The following is a 22,047-nucleotide window of genomic DNA, read 5'->3' as shown; positions in this document are numbered from 1 at the left end:
GTAATGACAGTGGCACGTAAAGTGCCCTCCGCCACACACCGTTGGGTGGCTTGTGGAGTATAAATGTAGATGTAGATGTAGAAGTGGCAGTAACCCAATACTGGACTGCATAGAAACATGAGGGCAGGCATACACATTGTCAAACTTCTGGTCGACCACATCTGATCACAGGGAGGATCACCATATTGTACACCACACACATCTTAACCCCTTCTGCACTACCCCTTGTGACCAACTTAGGTGAGTATTGCAGCGACCAGTGGAGAAGTCGCATTTGCCAAATGTTTTGGAAAGGCATAGCTGTGCTACTCCTTTTGTAGTGGTGTGGGGACCCATCGTATATGACTTCAGGCCCCAGTTGATAGTGACTGAGGGAACTCTGACGGCACAACAGTCTGTCACAAACGATCCTGCATCCTCATGTATTACCTCTCTTGTGACAGTACCGAGGTACCAGTCTTCAACAGAACAATGCTCATCCACATACGGAGCATGTTTCTATGAACTGACTGCATACTGTTGAAGTACTACTGAGGCCAGCACGATTCCCAGATCTGGTCCTGATAGAACATGTATGGGACTGGTTTAGATGTCAACTTTGTCCCAGTGTCAGTATCCATGGTATGACAGATCAGTAGCAACTGTTGTGGGTCAGCTTGCTTTCTGACACACTTCCCAAATAAATTAGTTCTCTTTCTAAGTGCTGAAACCCATTATAGTTAGATCTTATCTCACTGAACATTTCCTGACTGCAAAATGTAGACTTCTCATATCCCAAATTGGCACAGTTGCACCTATAAGATTCATCTTTCTTATTTTCTACTGATGTTTTGTCAACTTCAAATACATCAGTGTCACCTTCCTACCACTCTGATAATAATAATATGGGATAATCAGAAAAGCACTGCCCGGAAAAATGAGTGAAGCACAGAGAAGGAGTGGACGACACAAAATGATCTTCACAAGTTGAGATATTAGATGACATTATTTCAGTGATCACAAAATTGAATTCAGTGTACAAATAACTTAGCAGTACAATCCCACTTACTACTATGACGCTACATCCCTGTCTCGTCTGGATGCATCCAAAAAGTGTTCAGTGAGACAAGATCTAATTATAATAGACTTAATTGATTAGAAAGAGAACTAACTGCATAGATTAGATAGAGAACTCAAGTCTAGAAAAGCAAGATAAGAAGGAGAACTAAGAATCGTCAAATTAGTGAGGAATTCTACCTTACACAAGATGCCTTTTTGCAGTTTTGTTTTCATCCAGACATTTTTAAGCACTTTATGTGCTATCTCCAGTGGGATTATTTATTTATTTTCTTTCTCACGCAACGCTATTGGCTGTTTATACTGGTAGCTTTAAATCTACTGCACAATCTACAGTCTGTCATAGTTTTTGATGTTGCGTTCTTTCCCTTGTTTGTGTCAAGGTAACATACGTATTTCTTTTGCTGTTGTTACACACGCATTTTGTAAGATTTGTTCACCAAGCTAAAAAAAACAAGGGAACATCACAACAACATTAAAAACTATGACAAGCTGTAGACTGTGTGGTAGATTTAAAGCTACCAGCATAGACAACCAATAGCTTCATGTGAGAATGAAAATCAACAAATAAATCCATTGAAGATAGCACAGAAAGTGCTAAAACATGTCTGAGTGAAAATAAAACTACAACATGGAGTCTTGCATAGGGCAGAATTCCTTTCCATTTTTTTTTTTTTTTTTTTTTTTTTTGCAGGCACAGAAATAAGAAGTGCTGCAACATTCACAAGATGAGAATAGTAAGTTAATAAATGACTCTGATAATTAAGTCTAGCCAAGAAATAACTACTTGTCATGATAAGTTTTAGGGGGAAGAATCTGCATTTTTGGCAGTAGCACATAAGCAAATAAGTAACATAAGTAAAGTCTAAAATCTCTGCGGCTGAAATAAAAAGGAAACAAGCTGAAGTTATTTGTTAGGTTAGGGATGAAGTCTCTGAGTTAAAAGGTTCTTGTGAGGCTGTTTACAAAATCAGTTGTAGGAACTGAGAACACCTCTATTAGTCTAAGTCAAATAAAATTAGTGGTGAATGAACTTGTTCAAACAATGAAAAAAAATTGTGCAATATGAGCTAATGAAGTGAAATCCAATTTAGACTCTTATTTATATAAGACCAAAGAAATACAACCTGTACTGAATGAGAGAGCAAATATAGTAGAGAGTAATACAGCTACTATAGATACTGTTGTGTCCCAAACCAAGTAGTATGAAACTAAACACCTAAATTAAGTAAAGATATGAGGTTTTAAACGCACTACTGTGGTTAAAGGGGTTATGACAAAAACAGACAAATTAAACTTACATAATTTTAATCAAAGTGATCCAGTTTGTGATTTACATCTGGTTATATTTTTAAAATCATTTCCGGGTGTGCTTCCTAAATGATGGTAAGACAAAAGGAAAATCACATTTGTTGTGGGCTGTTTAAGGGATGTTATTGCACATTAGGGATTCACATCTCAAAACAATTAGTAGATGTTTGATGAATTTCAATTAGCTTCTACAAATTGATTCTGGTCAGAAGGATGCCACAAATTAAGTTTAGAAATTCTGCGTACAAGTAAATATACTAAAATGGATGGTGATCTTATTTTGAATGATATTTGAATCATGATGAGTATCTGAATGATTCTTTCAGTTCTGAACACTCTGAACAAACATACATACATCCATACATACATACATACATTAATCCTTGTTTCATAGATCCCGAATATGACGTTTTGTAATGATGTGGAATGTGTCACTTTAACATAAGTTTTCTTTACACAAAATAATAAATTAATTAATTAATATTTTTTTACAGTTACTACTTCATATCTAAGAATTCATCTATTGAGCAGAAGGAGATGTCATTCAGAAATTCTTTTAATTTGCTTTTAAATGCTGGTTGGCTATCTGTCAGATTTTTAATACTATTTGGTGAATAACCAAGGATTTTTGTGGCAGCATAATTCGCCCCTTTCTGTGCCAAAGTGATATTTAATCCAGAATAGTGAATATTAACCTTTCTTCTAGTGTTGTTGCTATGCACTTTGCTGTTATTTTTGAATTGGGATGGGTTATTAATGACAAATTTCATAAGTGAATATATGTATTGTGAAGGTACTGTAAATATCCCGAGTTCCTTAAATAAATGTCTGCAAGGTGGTCTTGGGTGGGCTCCAGCTATTATTCTGATAACACGCTTTTGTACAATGAATACTTTCTCTCTTAATGATGAATTGCCCCAAAATATGATGCCATATAAAGCAGTGAATGAAAATATGCATAGTAGGCTAATTTACTGATATGTTTATCACCAAAATTTGCAATAACCCTAATAGCATAAGTAGCTAAACCTAACTGTTTCAGCAGATCATCGATGTGTTTCTTCCAATTCAATTTCTCACCAGTGCACACACACCCAGAAATTTTGAGTATTCTACCTTAGCAACAGACTTCCGTTCATAGTCTATATTTATCAATGGTGTTATGCCATTTACTGTACAGAATTATATAAACTGTGTTTTCTCAAAATTTAGTGAGAGTCCATTTGCAGAGAACCACTTAATAATTTTCTGAAAGACATTATTTGCAATTTCTTCAGCTGATTCTTGCTTCTTGGGTGTGATTATTATACTTGTTTCATCAGCTAAAAGAACTAACTTCGCATCTTCATGAATATAGAATGGCAAGTCATTAATAAATATTAAGAACAATAAGGGACCCAAGACTGAACCCTACCCTGTGGGACACCATTCTTGATACCTCCCCAGTTAGAGGACTCTGTTGGTTTTTGCAGATTGTCTGTACTGTTAATTTCAACCTTCTACATTCTTCCAGTTAAGTATGAATTAAACCATTTGTGCAACGTCCGACTCATACCCCAATACTTAAGCTTATCTAGAAGAATTTCATGATTCACACAATCAAATGCCTTTGAGAGATAACAAAATATCCAAATGGGTGATGTTCAGTTATTCACTGCACTTAATATTTGATCAGTGAAAGCATAAGTAGTATTTTCTGTTGAAAAGCCTTTCTGAAAACCGAACTGACATTTTGTTAGTACTTCATTTTTTTACAAATTGTGATGCTACTCTTGAATACATTACTTTTTCTAGAATTTTGGATAAAGCTGTCAGAAGTGAGATTGGGTGGTAGTCGTTAGCATCAGATCTATCCCCTTTTTTATGAAATGCTATAACAATAGCATATTTCAGTCTATCTGGAAAATTTCCCTGTTTCAGTGAGCCACTACATATGTGGCTAAGAATCCTACTTATTTGTTGGGAACAAGCTTTCAGTACTCTGTTGGAAATGCCATCAATTCCATGTAAGCTTTTACTTTTGAGTGAATTTATTATTTTCCTAATTTCAGTAGGAGAGGTGGGCTGAATTTCAACTTTATCAAACTGTGTAGGTACTGCTTCTTCCATATACTGCCTTGCATTTTCTAATGAATAGCTGGAACCTATTTTCTCTACAACACTTAAAAAATGATTATTAAAAATAATTCTGTCTTCTTGTTAACAAACTTTTCATTGCGTTTGATAGAAATACAGTCTTCCTGTGCTCTTGGTTGCCCTGTTTCCCTTTTCACAATATTCCAAATTGTTTTAATTTTATTATCAGATGTGCTAATCTCAGACATAATGCACATACTTCTGGACTTTTTAATAACTTTTCTTAATACAGTGCAGTAGTTTTTATAATGTTTCATTGTTTCAGAATCATTATTCCTCCTAGCTATAAGATACACTCCTGGAAATTGAAATAAGAACACCGTGAATTCATTGTTCCAGGAAGGGGAAACTTTATTGACACATTCCTGGGGTCAGATACATCACATGATCACACTGACAGAACCACAGGCACATAGACACAGGCAACAGAGCATGCACAATGTCGGCACTAGTGCAGTGTATATCCACCTTTCGCAGCAATGCAGGCTGCTATTCTCCCATGGAGACGATCGTAGAGATGCTGTATGTAGTCCTGTGGAACGGCTTGCCATGCCATTTCCACCTGGCGCCTCAGTTGGACCAGCGTTCGTGCTGGACGTGCAGACCGCGTGAGACGACGCTTCATCCAGTCCCAAACATGCTCAATGGGGGACAGATCCGGAGATCTTGCTGGACAGGTTAGTTGACTTACACCTTCTAGAGCACGTTGGGTGGCACGGGATACATGCGGACGTGCATTGTCCTGTTGGAACAGCAAGTTCCCTTGCCGGTTTAGGAATGGTAGAACGATGGGTTCGATGACGGTTTGGATGTACCGTGCACTATTCAGTGTCCCCTCGACAATCACCAGTGGTGTACGGCCAGTGTAGGAGATCGCTCCCCACACCATGATGCCGGGTGTTGGCCCTGTGTGCCTCGGTCGTATGCAGTCCTGATTGTGGCGCTCACCTGCACGGCGCCAAACACGCATACGACCATCATTGGCACCAAGGCAGAAGCGACTCTCATCGCTGAAGACGACACGTCTCCATTCATCCCTCCATTCATGCCTGACGCGACACCACTGGAGGCGGGCTGCACGATGTTGGGGCGTGAGCGGAAGACGGCCTAACGGTGTGCGGGACCGTAGCCCAGCTTCATGGAGACGGTTGCGAATGGTCCTCGCCGATACCCCAGGAGCAACAGTGTCCCTAATTTGCTGGGAAGTGGCGGTGCGGTCCCCTACGGCACTGCGTAGGATCCTACGGTCTTGGCGTGCATCCGTGCGTCGCTGCGGTCCGGTCCCAGGTCGACGGGCACGTGCACCTTCCGCCGACCACTGGCGACAACATCGATGTACTGTGGAGACCTCACGCCCCACGTGTTGAGCAATTCGGCGGTACGTCCACCCGGCCTCCCGCATGCCCACTATACGCCCTCGCTCAAAGTCCGTCAACTGCACATACGGTTCACGTCAACGCTGTCGCGGCATGCTACCAGTGTTAAAGACTGCGATGGAGCTCCGTATGCCACGGCAAACTGGCTGACACTGACGGCGGCGGTGCACAAATGCTGCGCAGCTAGCGCCATTCGACGGCCAACACCGGGGTTCCTGGTGTGTCCGCTGTGCCGTGCGTGTGATCATTGCTTGTACAGCCCTCTCGCAGTGTCCGGAGCAAGTATGGTGGTTCTGACACACCGGTGTCAATGTGTTCTTTTTTCCATTTCCAGGAGTGTACATTTCCCTTTTCTATTTACAAGATATTTTTATCCCTTTAGTAAGCCATGGCTTTTTACATGGTTTCTTACAATTATAATTCACTATTTTTTTTAGGGAAACTGTTTTCAAATACACTCACAAAGGTATCATGAAATGGGTTAAATTTTAAATTAAGATCATGTTCCCTGTACACTTCATCCCAGTCTAACTGTTGCAAGCTTTCCCTAAAATTTTGAAGTGTTAAATCGTTAATGGAATGCACTATTTTGGAGACTGTTTTGCATTACTGTATGGAGCAATATCATATACTGTAACTAGCTGTGCATCATGATCAGACAGAGCATTCTTAACAGGAAAAGTTTTTATTTGATTGAATTTATCTTGGTATGAAAATGTTGTCTACCTGTGTGCTGCTTTCCTGTATCACCCGAGTAGGAAAATCAGTAACTGATTACTGCATACATGTACCTAAAGCCACAACACTCAGCAACAGGGACATTGTTTCAGCAATGCTGTACTGATTCTTATGCCATGCATTTGTTGCTGCTTTCTGTTGGCATTGCTATTAAAATAGTAGTGATCACTTTTCCCATTTTCTATAATACAATATCTCAAATTAATGCAAATTTTGTGAATGAAAGTTGCTCCTTTTTTAAAAAAGGTTTATTTAAAAACGAAAAATTTTAGCGATGCTGCTATGGCTAACTGATACTCTGTCTTCTTTTTTTTAACTCAGTTATTAGTAAAAAATAAAAAAAAACACCTGTTATAGCCAAGACCAAAGAAATACTGAAAACTGCCGATTATTCACAACTAAAATACTGGTATCGGTTTTAACTGGTTGGTTTTCCCATCACTGTTTCTTGACAGGGAGGACACAGCATGTTATTTTGGACAGAGAGTTCAAGTAACTTCAGGTGGACCCCAGGGAAATATGTTGGGACCCTTGCTGTTCATATTGTATGTTCATCTTGTTGGGGTTGGAAGCTCCTGTTGGTCTTTTGTCTGTGTCTGTGAATTAAATTTGGGTTTTCAAACTCTGGCTTCTTCAAAACATATTATGCGTGCAGTTTAAAAACCCAAATGTTGTATATTACTGACCTTCCAACCACTATTAACAATAATCTTAGATTTTAGCATGTGGTGCAGTTATTATATGATGTACTGTCTAAAAAGCTGCACAAATGTTCAATAAATCAGATATCGATAAGACTTCAAAATGGTGCAAAAATTGGTAATTTGCTTTAGATGTTCGGAAATTAAAAACTGTGCGCTCCATGTGAAAAAATGTAGTTACCAATGGTGACAATATCATTGAGTCACAAATCCAATCTGTTCCCTTGTACCAATGCCCAGGTATAACAATTTGAAGGGATATGAAATGTAATGACCACAAAGTCATAGTTAAAGCAGGTAGCAGACTTTGGCTGATTGGTGGAATACTAGGAAAATGCTCTCATACTACAAACGAGGTTGCTTACACAACACTTGTGTGACACATCCTAGAATATTACTCAGTATGTGATATTTATACCAATTAGGGCTTTACCCCAGTATGTGGTATTCGTACCAATTAGGGTTGACAAAGGATATTGTACATTCACTTAGGAGGGCAGCACAAATGCTCACAGGTTTGTTTAACTGTTGGAAGAGTGTCACAGAAATGTGGGAAAAACTAAACAGGCAGATGCTTGAAAATAAATTCAACATATCTCATGAAAGACTACTTACAAAGTTTCAAAAACCACCATCTAAATGAGGACTCTAAGATTATGTTACAGCCTTGTAGAGACTACAAATACAAAATTACACCAGTTATTGTGCACACAAAGGAATTTAAAGCAGCAATTCATCCAGTGATCCATACATGAGTGGAATGGGCAGAATAACTAATAACTGGTATAATGTGTAAGTAAATGGACTTTGGCATCAGCTCTTCTGTAGAGAGGTGGTGAATTTTAGAAGCTGTCAACAGTTGCAAGCACCCAGGAGGGCAGTGAGCAGCCAGCAAGGGCAAGGACAGATAGTAAAGGGACAATAGCAGTGATGTGTGGGGAACTCTGTTAGCTTGCGAGCACAGCATTCTGGAGGATGGGAATGGTTGCTACTCTGAGCTCAAAAGAGTACAGCACAGAATAATAGAGTAGTAAAATTAATTATTTAATATAGAAATAAATGTTACATATCCATACACAGTGGCATGCCATACTAGAACCTCAATAACAATTTAAATAAATTTACATTGTACCAACGAAATGCATCCTGTCATCAAGAGTCCAAGAAGTCGAAGCTATGTAAGTACATGTTTCCAGCTGTATTTAGTTGGGTAATGCAGGCAATTAGCTCGGGAGCCCAGCAGTGATAGGTTGTGTGGTGGCCAGCAGGGGGGAACTTTAGCTTAGGCATTGGATCAGCCATATCACATAATTCTATGATAAGTTTCAGAGATGTTTAACAGAACTCTGGTGAAATCACTAGTGGTTTGTCAAATAATCTACATCTGTTATACAGTGAGCCTGTTCTGAAATGACAAAAGCTCCTATGGCTTGTAAGAGTGCGCATTTACGCTTATTTAAAATTTTAGACAGTAAACTTTTACAGAAAATGATTGTGTGTGTTGCCACATCATTTAATGTACTGGTTCACTCCAAACGCAATTTTAGAGACTTACAGCAAGACACTGCAGAGTAAAAATTAAAGGGAACATGATTATAGTGGTGCACAAATACCCCTAAGAGCCAAGCATTTAGCGTGCTGTCTCTCTCCTGCAAGACAGCAACCTACAACACACTCGTATCCCACAGGTGACCACACTTCAGGCATATTTTGCCGCAGCAAGCACAAGTACCTACAAGCCAAACATCAATCTGTGTTCATCCTGCATGTTGGAAATTGTTCTGCACAACTTTCAACAACAACAACAGCAACACTCCAATTTGTTGTCCACAGAGTCTCTGGCAGCCATCATAGGAAGCGCCTAGTGCACTGCCAGTACTGCACTTCCACAACAGCAGCCCTGTGATCATGGACGCTGTTTCTCTGCAATATATCAGGGCTCACACAGAAAAATTTAAGTGCTAATTTTTCCCACGCACTGTTCAAGAGTGGAATGATAGACAGACAGCTTGAAAGTGCTTCACTGAACTCTCTGCCAAGCATTTTACTGTGAATAGCAGAGTAATCACGTAGATGTAGATGCCTGTCAACAGCTCACAGTGTATACATGTGCCACAAAAGCATTTAGGCTGGCATTCAACCACGGATCAGTGGTTCCGTTTCAGCTACCAAACCAGTTACACCTTCAAGCTCTCTGGGACAGGACTACACACATCCACAGCCCACCAACCAGAGTCTCACTTAGGAATCATCATTGGACACTCTCTGTGCAATGTTTACCTTGATTCTCTATTGAGCTGTGCAGTTTTTATCTTATACGAGGGCTGTTCAAAAAGTAAGATGACTTTACAAATTGCATGAGCAATGTATATTCGATTATCGATCTTTTTCTTTGTTGTGCTGGTACACATGTTCACAGTTTCAAGTGTACAGCACACTTCATTAGTTTTTGACAGATAGAGTACACATGATTCACTGTGCTCGGGAATTCTTGATTATTATAAAAAATGGAGCAAAGAATTTGCATCAAATTTTGTGCAAAAAATGGAATCACGTGCTCTAAAATACTTGAAATGTTGACAGTGGCATACAGTGAGCCAGCTCTAAGTAAAAAAAAAAATTTTACTAGTCATACAAGCTCTTCCAAGATGGCCGAGAAGATGCCAATGACAAAACCTTGCTTTGGACACCCCAGCACATCAACAACAAATGATCATGCATCAGTCAGCTCATGTAATGCAATTTTTTGGATGTTTTTGGCATGGCACGTGTGTCAGAGAAGTTTGTTCCAAAACTTCTAAAACTTGATCAGAAGAAGCATTGCATCAGAATCGCTCAGTAGCTCTTGAATGATGTCACTGATGATCACGATTTCCTCAAAAGGGTCATAACTGGTGTCAAAACATGAGTTTATGGATATGAAATTGAAACCAAAGCCCAACAATCCCAATGGAAGCACCCTGGAGAACCAAGACAGTAAAAAGCATGTCATGTTTGATTAAAACGTCAAAGTTTTGCTCATTATTTTTTCCAATTACCATGGTGCAGTGCATCACGAATTTTTGCCTCAAGGTCGTACAGTCAAGTAAGGAGTATTACCTTAATGTTATGCGCCGTTTGTGAGCAGCAATACACAAAAAATGTCTGGAATTGCGGTAAAACAATTCAAGGCTTTTGCGTCACAACAATGCACCTGCTCATTCATCATTGCTTGTGAGGGATTTTTTGGCCAAAAACAACATGACAATCATGCCCCAGCCACCATATTCACCAGATTTGGTCCCCTGCAACTTTTTCCTGTTCCTAAAATTGAAGAGACTTATGAAAGGATAAAGATTTTTAATGATTGAGGGAATAAAAACTGCATCGCTTGAAGTACTCAAGGCTGAACCAAAAAGTTCTTATGAGAAGTACTTCAAGGATTGGAAGAAGCATTGGAGGAAGTGTATTGTATTTGAGGAGGATTACTTTGCAGGGGACAACATGAATGTAGATGAATAAATAAATATTTTTTCATAAAAACATAGTCATGTTATTTTTTGAACATACCTCGCACTTTCAGCTGAGCTTAGGGAATCGACTTTATTTCTTCAGAGTCTGGCCTCACACCAACTAAGTAAGTACTACTCATGTGATTAACATCAGTCTAAGGGATAATCCATACTGCATTTACACAAATTCGTCTTTATGGAAATAAGCTTGAATCTCTTGTCGCTTAAACCTCTATTTATCTTCCTTGTTGGGAGTCGAAGTATCAATCGAACTTTTTTCTGCATACAAATTACTCCAAGAAAGAGCTTTTGTTTGTGTACTTACGAACAAACTTAGTCTACACTGTTTATGCAGGAAATATTCTCACTGTGCCTCCATCAGCACAAGACATACCAGGTGGGTAATGAGGAAATTTCTAGCCCCAGGAGCCCCTCTCCTCCCCTGTCCCCTCTGAGTTTTCATTCTACATCCGGCTGGCAATGAGAGAAAAAAAAATTGTGAGTTTTGTCCCAACATTTGGCAACAAGGAAGCATTTTCCCCAGCTTCAGTACTGCCTTTCCAAGTATTGTCCCACCATTTGGCAATAAGTAAGCATTTTCACCATTTCTAGTGCCACTTCTTCAAATTAGGTGGCGACAAGGATTTTTTTCTGGCCCCACTAGGTCCAGTGCCACTACCAAGTTTTGTCCCAGAAAATTTGATGATGGATTCTTTTCTTCTGAACTCAGTTTCTCACCTATTTCAGACAGAGAGTGTTTTCTTTTGGCTCCAGGTCTCAACATTTTCTTCCCACCACTGGCAATGGCTTCCACTATTTCATCCCACCACTAGTGACTGCTTCAATATTTTCGCAGCACCATCGCTAGTGCCTGTTTCCTTTCCGGTAGCCCAACTTGTGTCTAACCAATGCACACAATTTCTGATCCTAATCTGTGCACACATTTTACAACTATTCTTTCTGTGACTAGTCCCAATACAAGTTTAACAAATATCCTTTCCATATCTAATTCCCCGGTTCCTGCACCAAACTATCCCTGTGGGCTGAATCATTTTCCCTCCCCTGTGTTGCAACACACACAACTACACCCTCTGGGCACAATAAATCTACATTAATTGTAAGCTCCAACTGTTCCCACACAATTGTTTTATATCCCAAATACTTCCACAACCATCTATGGCCATGAGGCACAATCATTTTACTTTGCAAGTTCTCCTGCACTTGTCTTTGCCCTTGGGGCACAATAATTTAGCATCTCATGTGCTCCCACCCTCCTCCTTTGGGGCACAATAATTGTACTTCTCAGATGCTCTTGCACTCACAGCCACCCTCTGTCTGCACTTTTCCTGTACCCCTTCCATGGTGCTCTCACACCCATATGAGCCATCCACAGACAGTGCAGTGTTACTACAGAATAGAGAGTACACAGAATGGAAACTCGGCTGCAATCATGTGCCAGAATGTAGTGCGCATGCACAAAGTCTGCCATATTACTTTACTACAAGTAAACAGTAGTTTGATGAACTACTAAAGTTATAAATATATAATAAGCAGTGTGCGCCGATATGAAACTTCCTGGCAGATTAAAACTATGTGCCAGACAGAGACTCGAACTCGGGACCTTTGCCTTTCGTGGGCGAGTGCTCTAGCATCTGAACAACCCAATCACAACTCACGCCCCATCCTCACAGCTTTACTTCTGCAGTACCTCATCTCCTACCTTCCAAACTTTGCAGAAGCTCTCCTGCGAACCTTGCAGAACTAGCACTCCTGAAAGAAAGAATATTGTGGAGACATGGCTTAGCCACAGCCTGGGGGATGTTTACAGAATGAGATTTTCACTCTGCAGCGGAGTGTGCGCTGATACGAAACTTCCTGGCAGATTAAAACTGTGTGCCGGGCCGAGACTCGAACTCGGGATCCTTGCCTTTCGCAGGCAAGTGCTCTACCATCTGAGCTATCCAAGCATGACACACACCCCGTCCTCACAGTTTCTTATCAGCGCACACTCCACTGCAGAGTGAAAATCTCATTCTGGAAACATGCCCCAGGCTGTGACTAAGCCATGTCTCTGCAATATCCTTTCTTTCAGGAGTGTTAGTTCTGCAAGGTTTGCAGGAGAGATTTCTGCAACGTTCGGAAGGTAGGAGACGAGGTACTGGCAGAAGTAAAGCTGTGAGGATGGGGCGTGACTTGTGCTTGGATAGCTCAGATGGTACAGCACTTGCCCGCAAAAGGCAAAGGTCCCAAGTTCGAGTATCGGTCCGGCACACTGTCAGCAAGTTGTCTGCATCGTAGGATTGGGACAGTGTACGCCAGACTTAAACTTGACCAGAAGTTGGAAACAGTGTGAAACAAGACTTTTCTGACCAAATAACTTCCTTCCATTGCTCCATCATCCACATTTTCTATGTTTTATGGCTTTAGCACCATGTCTTTCCATTACAGGCATCTGCATCACTGATGTGCGGTTTTATAATTCCTGCTTGCTCTGTAATTCACATCTTATGGAGCTCCATTCACATTATTTGGGTGTTGACAGGGTTCATGAGCATGACATTGAGTTCTGCAGTTACTTTTGCAGCTGTCATCCACTTATTTTTCATCACAATCCTCTTAATGGCAGTCTGTCACAATCACTCAACACATACTTTCATCCGCACTGTGACTTAGCAATTGATGATTTTCCATTTTTCCTGTGTGTGCTGGCCGGAGTGGCCGAGTGGTTCTAGGCGCTACAGCCTGGAACCGCGCGACCGCTGTGGTCGCAGGTTCGAATCCTGCCTCGGGCATGGATGTGTGTGATGTCCTTAGGTTAGTTAGCTTTAAGTAGTTCTAGGGGACTGATGACCACAGCAGTTAAGTCCCACAGTGCTCAGAGCCATCTGAACCTGTGTGTGATATAAATCTCTGATACGGTGCCTCTTGAATCACCAACCGCTTCACCTAACTTGGTTGTGGAAGCATGAATAATTCACCCACATTTTAATTCATTCATCTCTGAATGATGCTCTCACAGCTAAACAATACGCTGTTCTGATCGTGACTGACCGAAGTTTGCAATGTACTGAAAGCACTGCACAGATGCTGCTTGTCGTCTGATACAACAGTGCCACCTGCAGGTTCGATTAGTATCTACATTCACATTAAATCATGCATTTCTCATGGTGTTTCCATATTTTTTCCAGCCTCTGTAGGAGTAATCTCTGTCTAATTACAATTTGATTATTTTTTAGTTATCCATGGCTTCTTCATTTCTGTGCTTTCTGTGCCTATTATAACTTTACCACCATCCGGGGTGGGCGTGCAGTTCTAGGCGCTTCAGTCTGGAACTGCGCGACCACTACAGTCACAGGTTCGAATCCTGTCTTGGGCATGGATGTTTGTGTTGTCCTTAGGTTAGTTAGGTTTAAGTAGTTCTAAGTCCTAGGGGACTGATGACCGTAGCTGTTAAGTCCCATAGTGCTCAGAGCCATTTGAACCATTTATAACTTTACCAGCCATAATCTAATTACATTCCATTTTCCTTCTACTGAAACACCCTCAATATTGTTACTCAATACAATGATCACTGCTAGGATATTCAAACTTCATCTAATTCACTCCTAATTTGTCTATATTCCACTTGCTTGTATCCAACTCATTCTTTACTTTTCTTGATTGAACCCTAGCTCCACCAAAGAAAACAGTCCATAGAGATAGCAGGTAAACAGTTAATAGCCATCAAACAGATCTGTTAGCAATCAAACACGGTGTTTCCCAATAATCAATATTATGATTTATCCCATTGTCAATGAATGTAAATGACTTAAACAGAAATAAGAGTAATGATAAAACAAACCAATTTCTGTATGACACCACCATCTAAATATTAGGAAAGATGAAAGAACTACTACAAGAAAACATTGCAGTCGACACATAAAACATAGCAAGCTACTTCGAGCTAAACAACTATTTATACACTTGGAAAAATTTATTGCTCTAATTATATTTACCACACATAATATGGCACCAGCTAAACCCCACAGTGAAATAAATAGATAAACACCAAAATGGAGAGTATAATACAGCCAGACATGTGGATATAAAAGAACATAAAATAGAACAACAAAAACAACCAATTTTTGGCAATATAATGTAACTGGATAGATAAAAAAATCTACTCACCATGCAGCAGCAGAACACACACATAAAAGAAGGTTATAATTAGGCAAGCTTTCAGAGACAGTGGCTCCTTCTTCAAGCAGAAGCTTCGAAGTGGAAGGATGGGGCTGAAGGAAAAGGACTGGAGAGGTCTAGTAAAAGGGGTAGATTTGGGGAATGCAACAGATGAGATCTGAAAATATGAGACCTTAAAGGTGGGAGACAGGGTAATATGCAAAATAGAGACTACTGCTAAAACATCCCGTAAGAGTTAATAAGAGTGTAACGCTAAGTGCATTGTAAGTAACAATAAGTAAACCTAGCAAAAATAGGAAAACCAAGTACATAACTAAAGCGTACACAAATGGACAAATAGTTAAAAAACGACTGTCTTGAAGTAAAAGTACCAGACAAGAACAGACAGATAATTATGGTCACCTGTAAACAGAAACAAGCAGAAAGAAAGAAACAGAAACACATTTACCGAGCTGAATTTCAAACCAACAAATGCAGCAACAAGGCAGACATTAATGCATAGATGGATGAAAAACATCTGTAATAAAGTGGAAATTCAAAACATCTCAACAGAAGAAAGGCATAATCCCACACACAGTGAAGCAATAAGCAAAAGACATATCCCAAGAATCCCACTAGAAACACCAGTGCAAAATGTGAGGCAAGTTGTAAGCAACAAACGATATTTTGCTTGTGTCTAATTTTAAATTGCTCTATCAGAATGTTCAACCGCTAGACTTAATGAAACAGCAGTAATGTTGAATGATCTGAATGATATTTCTACCCTATCCTTTATAGAACACTGGCTTAAACAAGGTATGTTGGAGCTAACATACCTTCCACAGTTCAAACTTTCAAGCATGTTTTGTAGCAAAATATCAAGTCGTCGGGGCATCTGTGTATATGTTAAAGAAAATACTGAATTCAGCAGTGTAGCTAAGTATCATAATTTCTCCAGTGAAAAAGATACAGAACTCTCTATAGTCGAATTATCAAGGCAAAATAAAATTATTATTTGCATGTACAGATCACCAGATGGAGACAAAAAAGTTTTATAATCACATGGAGGAACTTTTGAAAGAAATTCACTCTTCCAAGAAAAATATAATTATATGTGGTGACTGAAATATTGACTTCTCAAAATCCAATTCACTCAAAGATGTTAACTACTGTCATTCAATATGGACTCAACTGTAACTGAAACAACTCGAAAAATGGCAACCTTCGCATCTATCTTTGACCAATTTTGATAAACACATGCAAATATGTCTATAAAATACAAGTGGTACGAACACGTGTTTTTGTGACCACTACGCTCAAATTCTTACGATGAATGTGCAGGAAACTCAAAACTCTGTGTAATAAGATATACTGTAAGGTGTTTTATTACATAAAAATCTGGCTTTGTTTCTCCCCCCCCCCCCCCCCCCCCCCCCCCCCCCCGTAGGGTGAAAATTGGATTGATTTATATGACTGTAATGATACCAATGAAAAATATCATAAGTTTATCGCCATATTTAAGAATTTTTTTTAAAGCAGCTTCTCCCAAGAAACAATTACATTTCACTCTATTTAAAAAATTTAAAAAAAACAACAATATTATGAAAAGGATAGTTGTTATCATATAGCGGAGATGCTAAGTTGCAGATAGACACGGCAAAATAACTGTCACAAAATGAGCTTTCAGCCAACACGGCTAGACGAGAGGGAGGGAGGGGAAGGCATGGAAAAGGAGAGAAGTAAGAAGACTGTAGGTGTGTTGTTGGTGGAACAGTATGCTGGTTAGTGCTGGAGTGGGAACAGGGTAGAGATAGTTGGGTGAAGGACAGTGACTTGAGGCCAGTGAAGTTACAGGAATGTACAATTATTGCAAGGAGAGTTTCCACCTGTCCATTTTGGAAAAGTTGGTGTTGGTAGGAAGGCTGTGAAGCAGTCACTAAAGTGAAGAATATTGTTTTGGGCAGCATTCTCAGCAACTGGATGGTCCAGCTGTTCCTTGGCTATAGTTTGTCAGTGGCCATTCTTGCAGACAGACACCTTGGTTGTCATGCCAACATGCCAACGTATGATGTAGGACAGTGATTGCAGCTTAGCTTGCAGATTACATGACTGCTTTCACACATAGTCTTGTGATGTTTGTAACCAGACTGGAGTACCTGTTGGTGGGAGAATGTGTGGGGCAGGTCTTGCATCTAGGTCTATGAGTTGTGAGCCATGAAGCATGGGTTTGGGAGCAGCAGTGGAGCAACCTGGCAAATTATAAGGAAAGAAATGGTTACCAGGCTCGTTAATCACAGTAATATAGAGCTGATTATGAATAAAAATAAACTAACTGACCCCAAACATGTTGCTAGTGCTTTCAACAATTATTTCTCAAATATAGCACAGCAGTTAATAAATACACACCGTGGCAAACAGTCAGCCAGTCACTCAGATCAAAAAATTCATTCAAACACATTATTCCTGTATCCAGCAACACCTGAAGAACTGTCAAGAATCCTAAAAGAATTACCTAATAAATATTCAGGGGTTTTGATGAGATACCAGATGCTATTATCAAAGCTAGTGCAACATTTATTGTGGAACCACTAACAGACATAGTAAAGTCATCTTTTGAGAGTGGTGTATTTCCAAATAACCAAAAAACTGCAAAAGTAACACCTTTGCATAAGAAGGGTGCAAAAAGTGATATTGCTACTGATAGACCAGTTTCAGTTTTGTCAGGCTTCAGCAAATTTATGGAAAAAATGTTCCTTAGAAGATTAACAGTTTTCTTAAATAAAGAGAGGCTGATAAGCGACTCCAACATGGGTTCAGAGTTGGAAAGTCAACTCAGTCAGCAATTTTTGCCTTCTTAAATGAAGTATTAAAAGCAGTGGATGATAAACAACATGTATCTGGGATATTTCTGGATCTAAGTAAAGCCTTTGATGTAACTGATCATGGCATTCTCTTGTGTAAATTAGGTAATTGTGGAATAAGAGGCCAGTCTTAAAAGTGGATCCAGTCGTACCTCAGTAATCGTCAGCAGATTACAGAAATAAAACACAAAGATAGTGAAACACAAAAAATTTCTAGCTTTTACAGTGATGAGCAGAAAATCAAGTATGGAGTCCCACAAGGGCCAGTTCTAGGACCTGTCATATTTCTGCTGTATGTAAATGACTTGGATAGTAAAATACATGATGGAACCACTGTACTGTTTGCAGATGACACTAATATTCTAATTAAATCACAGAATGAGGAAAATCTGCATGAGGCTGCAGTATCAGTTATGTGTACCTCAACACACTGGTTCAAGAAAAATAGGCTCATCATAAATTCTGAAAAATCTGTGGCAGTTAACTTTCATACCACACAAAACCTCCATCCTGCAAACACTGTTTTCACCATCGAAGGAAAAAATGTGTTGAAGGTCAGTCATACATATGTGTACATGTTCAGGCAGATCTGAAGTGGGAGGTACACCTAAACAATTTAAATAAGAGACTGAATTCACTGGCATATGCTGTTAGGATCCTCACTCAAAATGCAAGCTGCTCATCAGTGCTGACAATGCATCATTGCAGTATACAGTCGCTGCTAATGTACGGAGTAATTTTTTGGGGGAATTCCACAAATACTACAAAAACATTTCAAATACAGAAAAAGATTATCAGAGTAATAAAAAAAGCTAAGGATCCCCGTAGACCCCTTTTTAAAACTGAAAATATTGCCACTGCCTTGCTTGTATATATACAAAATACTAATTTTCACAAAAGGGAGCATATTAAAAAAGGAAAATATCTTCAAACACAACTGTGATATACACACATATGTAACTAGACAGAAGATGAACCTACACAGGAACACAGTAAATACAAACTTACGCAAAAGAGGAGTGTATAATTCTGGAGCTATGTTATATAACCATATGCCTTCTTACCTAAAATGCATACCAACATTAAATGCATTTAAAATAAAGTTAAAAAAGTTCTTGCTTGACCACTGCTTCTATTCTTTGTCTGAGTTTACGAAACATCATAATAAGTAAACCGCATTTACCAAATTTCACAAATTGTCAATTCATAATACAGTTTAGATTGTGCTTATCAGGTCATCTCCCTTAATAACTGCTATTATCACATGTCGAAGCAATGTAGTACACCAACCTACATTATTATGCATTTTTATTATGTCAACAATGTAGTCAAAATGACTACTGTGTTGTAAGCTACCTAGATTTACCACTGTCCAACACCACATGTACAAACAATGTACGAAACTGATTCTTGGACCAATAAATAAATAAATAAAGTAGGGATGGATGAGGATACTGTGTAGGTTTGATCGGTGGCTGAACACCACTGTGGGAAGAATGGTGGGTAGGATATTCATCATTCTCCTGGCGTCAGTCTTCATTAGTAACTGTCCTTCAGCCACCTATTTCCATCTCTTTTCCCACACCAGGACTATGTAGCCTTTTATTCCACCAACACACCCACAGTCTTTTTACTTCTCTCCTTCTTGGCTGCCAACCCCAACTCTCCATCCCCTGCCCTCCATCTAACCTCCTGGCTGCACCTAGCTGCCTTACCATTTCTCTGTATGTTTCCACATGCAGCACCTTACTGTCCCCAACCACTACCTTGCTATCCTTCCCCCTCCCCATCCCAGCCTCCTCCTTAGCCCCACCACACAGATTGCTTCTCCCATCACGCACAGTTGCTCACAGTCTGGCCTCGGCAGCCAGAGAAAGTTGTCGTGTGTGTGTGTGTGTGTGTGTGTGTGTGTGTGTGTGTGTGTGTGTTGGCACTCGCGTGCGCGTTTTTGTTATGCCTGTCTGCGACTCAACATCTCCACTGTATGATGAGTAGCGGGTGTAACCTTTTCATAATACTTTCTAACATTTATATTGATATCTGATGTTAACTAAATTCTCTTTCTCCCAAATGCTTTTCTTGATACTGCCTGAATCTACTTTGTCCACTATATCTTTTATTTTGCTCCTCAAATAGAAAACTCATGTACTACTTTTAGTTTATCCAGTCTACTTCCCACAGCATCACTTGATTTAATTCAATTACGTTCCATTACCCTTGTTTTACTTTCACTGATGCTCATATTATAGCCTCTTTTCAAGACAATATTTTGTTTAACTGCTTTTCCAAGTCTTGTACTGTCTCTGGTCTGCCACTGACAAACACTAAACTTTGTATGTCTTCTACCTGAACTTTCATTCTCTTCCCAATTGTCTCCTTGGTTTTCTCTATTGCTTGCTTAAGTATGTAAATAACATCAAGGAAAGGCTACAGCCCTGCCTCATTCTCTTCTAAACTACCACTGTCTTTTCATGTCCTTCAACTCTTACAGCTGCGGTCTGGTTTTTTCATATGATGTAGTCGATAGCTTTTCAATCTCTTGTGCTTACCCCTGCTGTTTATGAATTTCAAAGATTGTATTCCAGTCAACATTTTCAAAACTTTTCTCTAAATCTACATGTGCTACAATTATACGTTTGCCTCCCTAAAGATATCCTCTACGATAAGTCTTGGAGTCAGTAGTGCCTTGTATGCTGCTACCATTCCCCAGAACCTAAATTAATCTTCCCTGATGTTGGTTCTACCCATTTTTCCATTCTTCTGTAAATAATTCATGTCAATATTTTGCACCCATAACTTAGTAAACTGACAATGTGGTAATATTCACATCTGTCAAAACCTGCCACTTTCGGAATTGATAATTACATTTCTAAAGTCTGAAGGTATTTCGCCGGTCTCATATATCCTGCATATCAGGTAGATTAGCTTTGTTACGGCTGTTTCTCCCACAGATCTCATTAACTCTGAAGCAGACTTACGTATCGAGATGTATATGCAACATACCAGTGTACATAATACTTGACAGAAACATACAAACTCTTTGCTTTGTACAATTTACTTTCAGCATAAGTTTGCATAACAGCATTATGTCTCATAACTGAGGCTCTCTGTGGCCCCAGAGCTTATTAATGATTGGGATGAGCCACACTGATGATGACGTCAGGAAAAATATGGTGTAGCGGGGGGGGAAGGGGTGGTTGGCATGCCGCTGAAACACTGCTCCCTTCCTACAACTACACCCGTTTCTCCATAATCTAAAAAAAAGGCATTCTTTGCAACATAGCTTTTAGACTTAACAGGTTCTAAAATTTTCTGGTTGTTGTTGTTGGTATTACCATAAATTTAGAAAACACCTTCGTTTACTCTAGAAAATCTGGAGGTAGCAGGAGTGACACAAAATTTCTGAGTTCATCCCTCCCCCCCATCCAGATCAAAATCCTGGATTAGATTCTGGGTAACGTTAAGCGAAAATACTAATACAAGTACTTAAAATAATACGTACGGCAACCGCAACCAACTATACAGTGCCCAATGGTTTCCTACAGAATCTATTGTCTTCTGCGTAAATATTTTTGTATGCATCACGTAGGGGAACATTTTAAAAAAAGCATTACCAGTTCTAAAACTTCTTCCGACAAGCGCTCATTTTGTCGCTGGAGGTGATTCTTCAACGCTATTTGGAAGCGCTTCATCAAGTCATGATCTGGAAGTAATCCTTCTGGTTCTATGTCTTCACTGGGCCGAAGCCAGAACTTTTTTGTTGTGGATGTGCCCTTCCGCTCAATTTCTTGGCTTTCCTGGAGGACTGGGCCCTCAGTATTTGCCTCAAACTGGTGCGCCATTTTTCCCTTACTGAACCCTGGAAGAAAATGCAATGAGTAGCCGTAACAATTTAATGAGTCCAGTGAACCGTTCTAATCCATCTCTTACAACAGCGAAATACCTGATTCTTGCTACGCCTGCAGACATTAGGAGTCATAGTAACAACAAGCGACATCGTACCCATAGCAACAGCGAACGCGTGGTCCTCCGCAATCTTTGACAACAATGCTTTTAGATTCTGACGCTGAAACCAAGACATTTAAAACTATTCCCCGAGACTCTTTTAAAATAAAATTAAATATTTATTTGAATATTCTTACGAGATTACAGTACAAGTCTGTATGATCAATTTCAAAAGGTCTCTTTCATTGTGAACTGAAGAAAAAAAAATCTTGGA

General features: G+C 39.6%; 1 protein-coding gene and 1 non-coding gene across 2 annotated transcripts in view; one reads left to right on the top strand and one right to left on the bottom strand.

Moving 5' to 3' along the window:
* Positions 1-21,816, bottom strand: part of LOC124776218 (coiled-coil domain-containing protein 40) — a 366,819-nt gene extending 345,003 nt beyond the window's left edge. The window contains exons 1-2 of the mRNA XM_047251072.1: positions 21,772-21,816; positions 21,443-21,687 (exon numbers count right to left, since the gene is read on the bottom strand). Coding sequence (XP_047107028.1) covers positions 21,443-21,670 — 228 coding nt within the window. The 5' untranslated portion in view covers positions 21,671-21,687; positions 21,772-21,816. The remainder of the gene's footprint in view (positions 1-21,442; positions 21,688-21,771) is intronic.
* Trnas-gga lies at positions 13,518-13,601 on the top strand. Its single transcript is given in 2 exon segments — positions 13,518-13,557; positions 13,567-13,601. It is a non-coding gene; the product is annotated as a tRNA-Ser (tRNA).
* Positions 21,817-22,047: the final 231 nt, after the last annotated feature.

The sequence above is a fragment of the Schistocerca piceifrons genome, chromosome 2, assembly GCF_021461385.2.
Source record: "Schistocerca piceifrons isolate TAMUIC-IGC-003096 chromosome 2, iqSchPice1.1, whole genome shotgun sequence".
NCBI classification, from domain to species: Eukaryota; Metazoa; Arthropoda; class Insecta; order Orthoptera; family Acrididae; genus Schistocerca; species Schistocerca piceifrons.
This window is presented reverse-complemented; position numbering and strand designations above follow the sequence as displayed.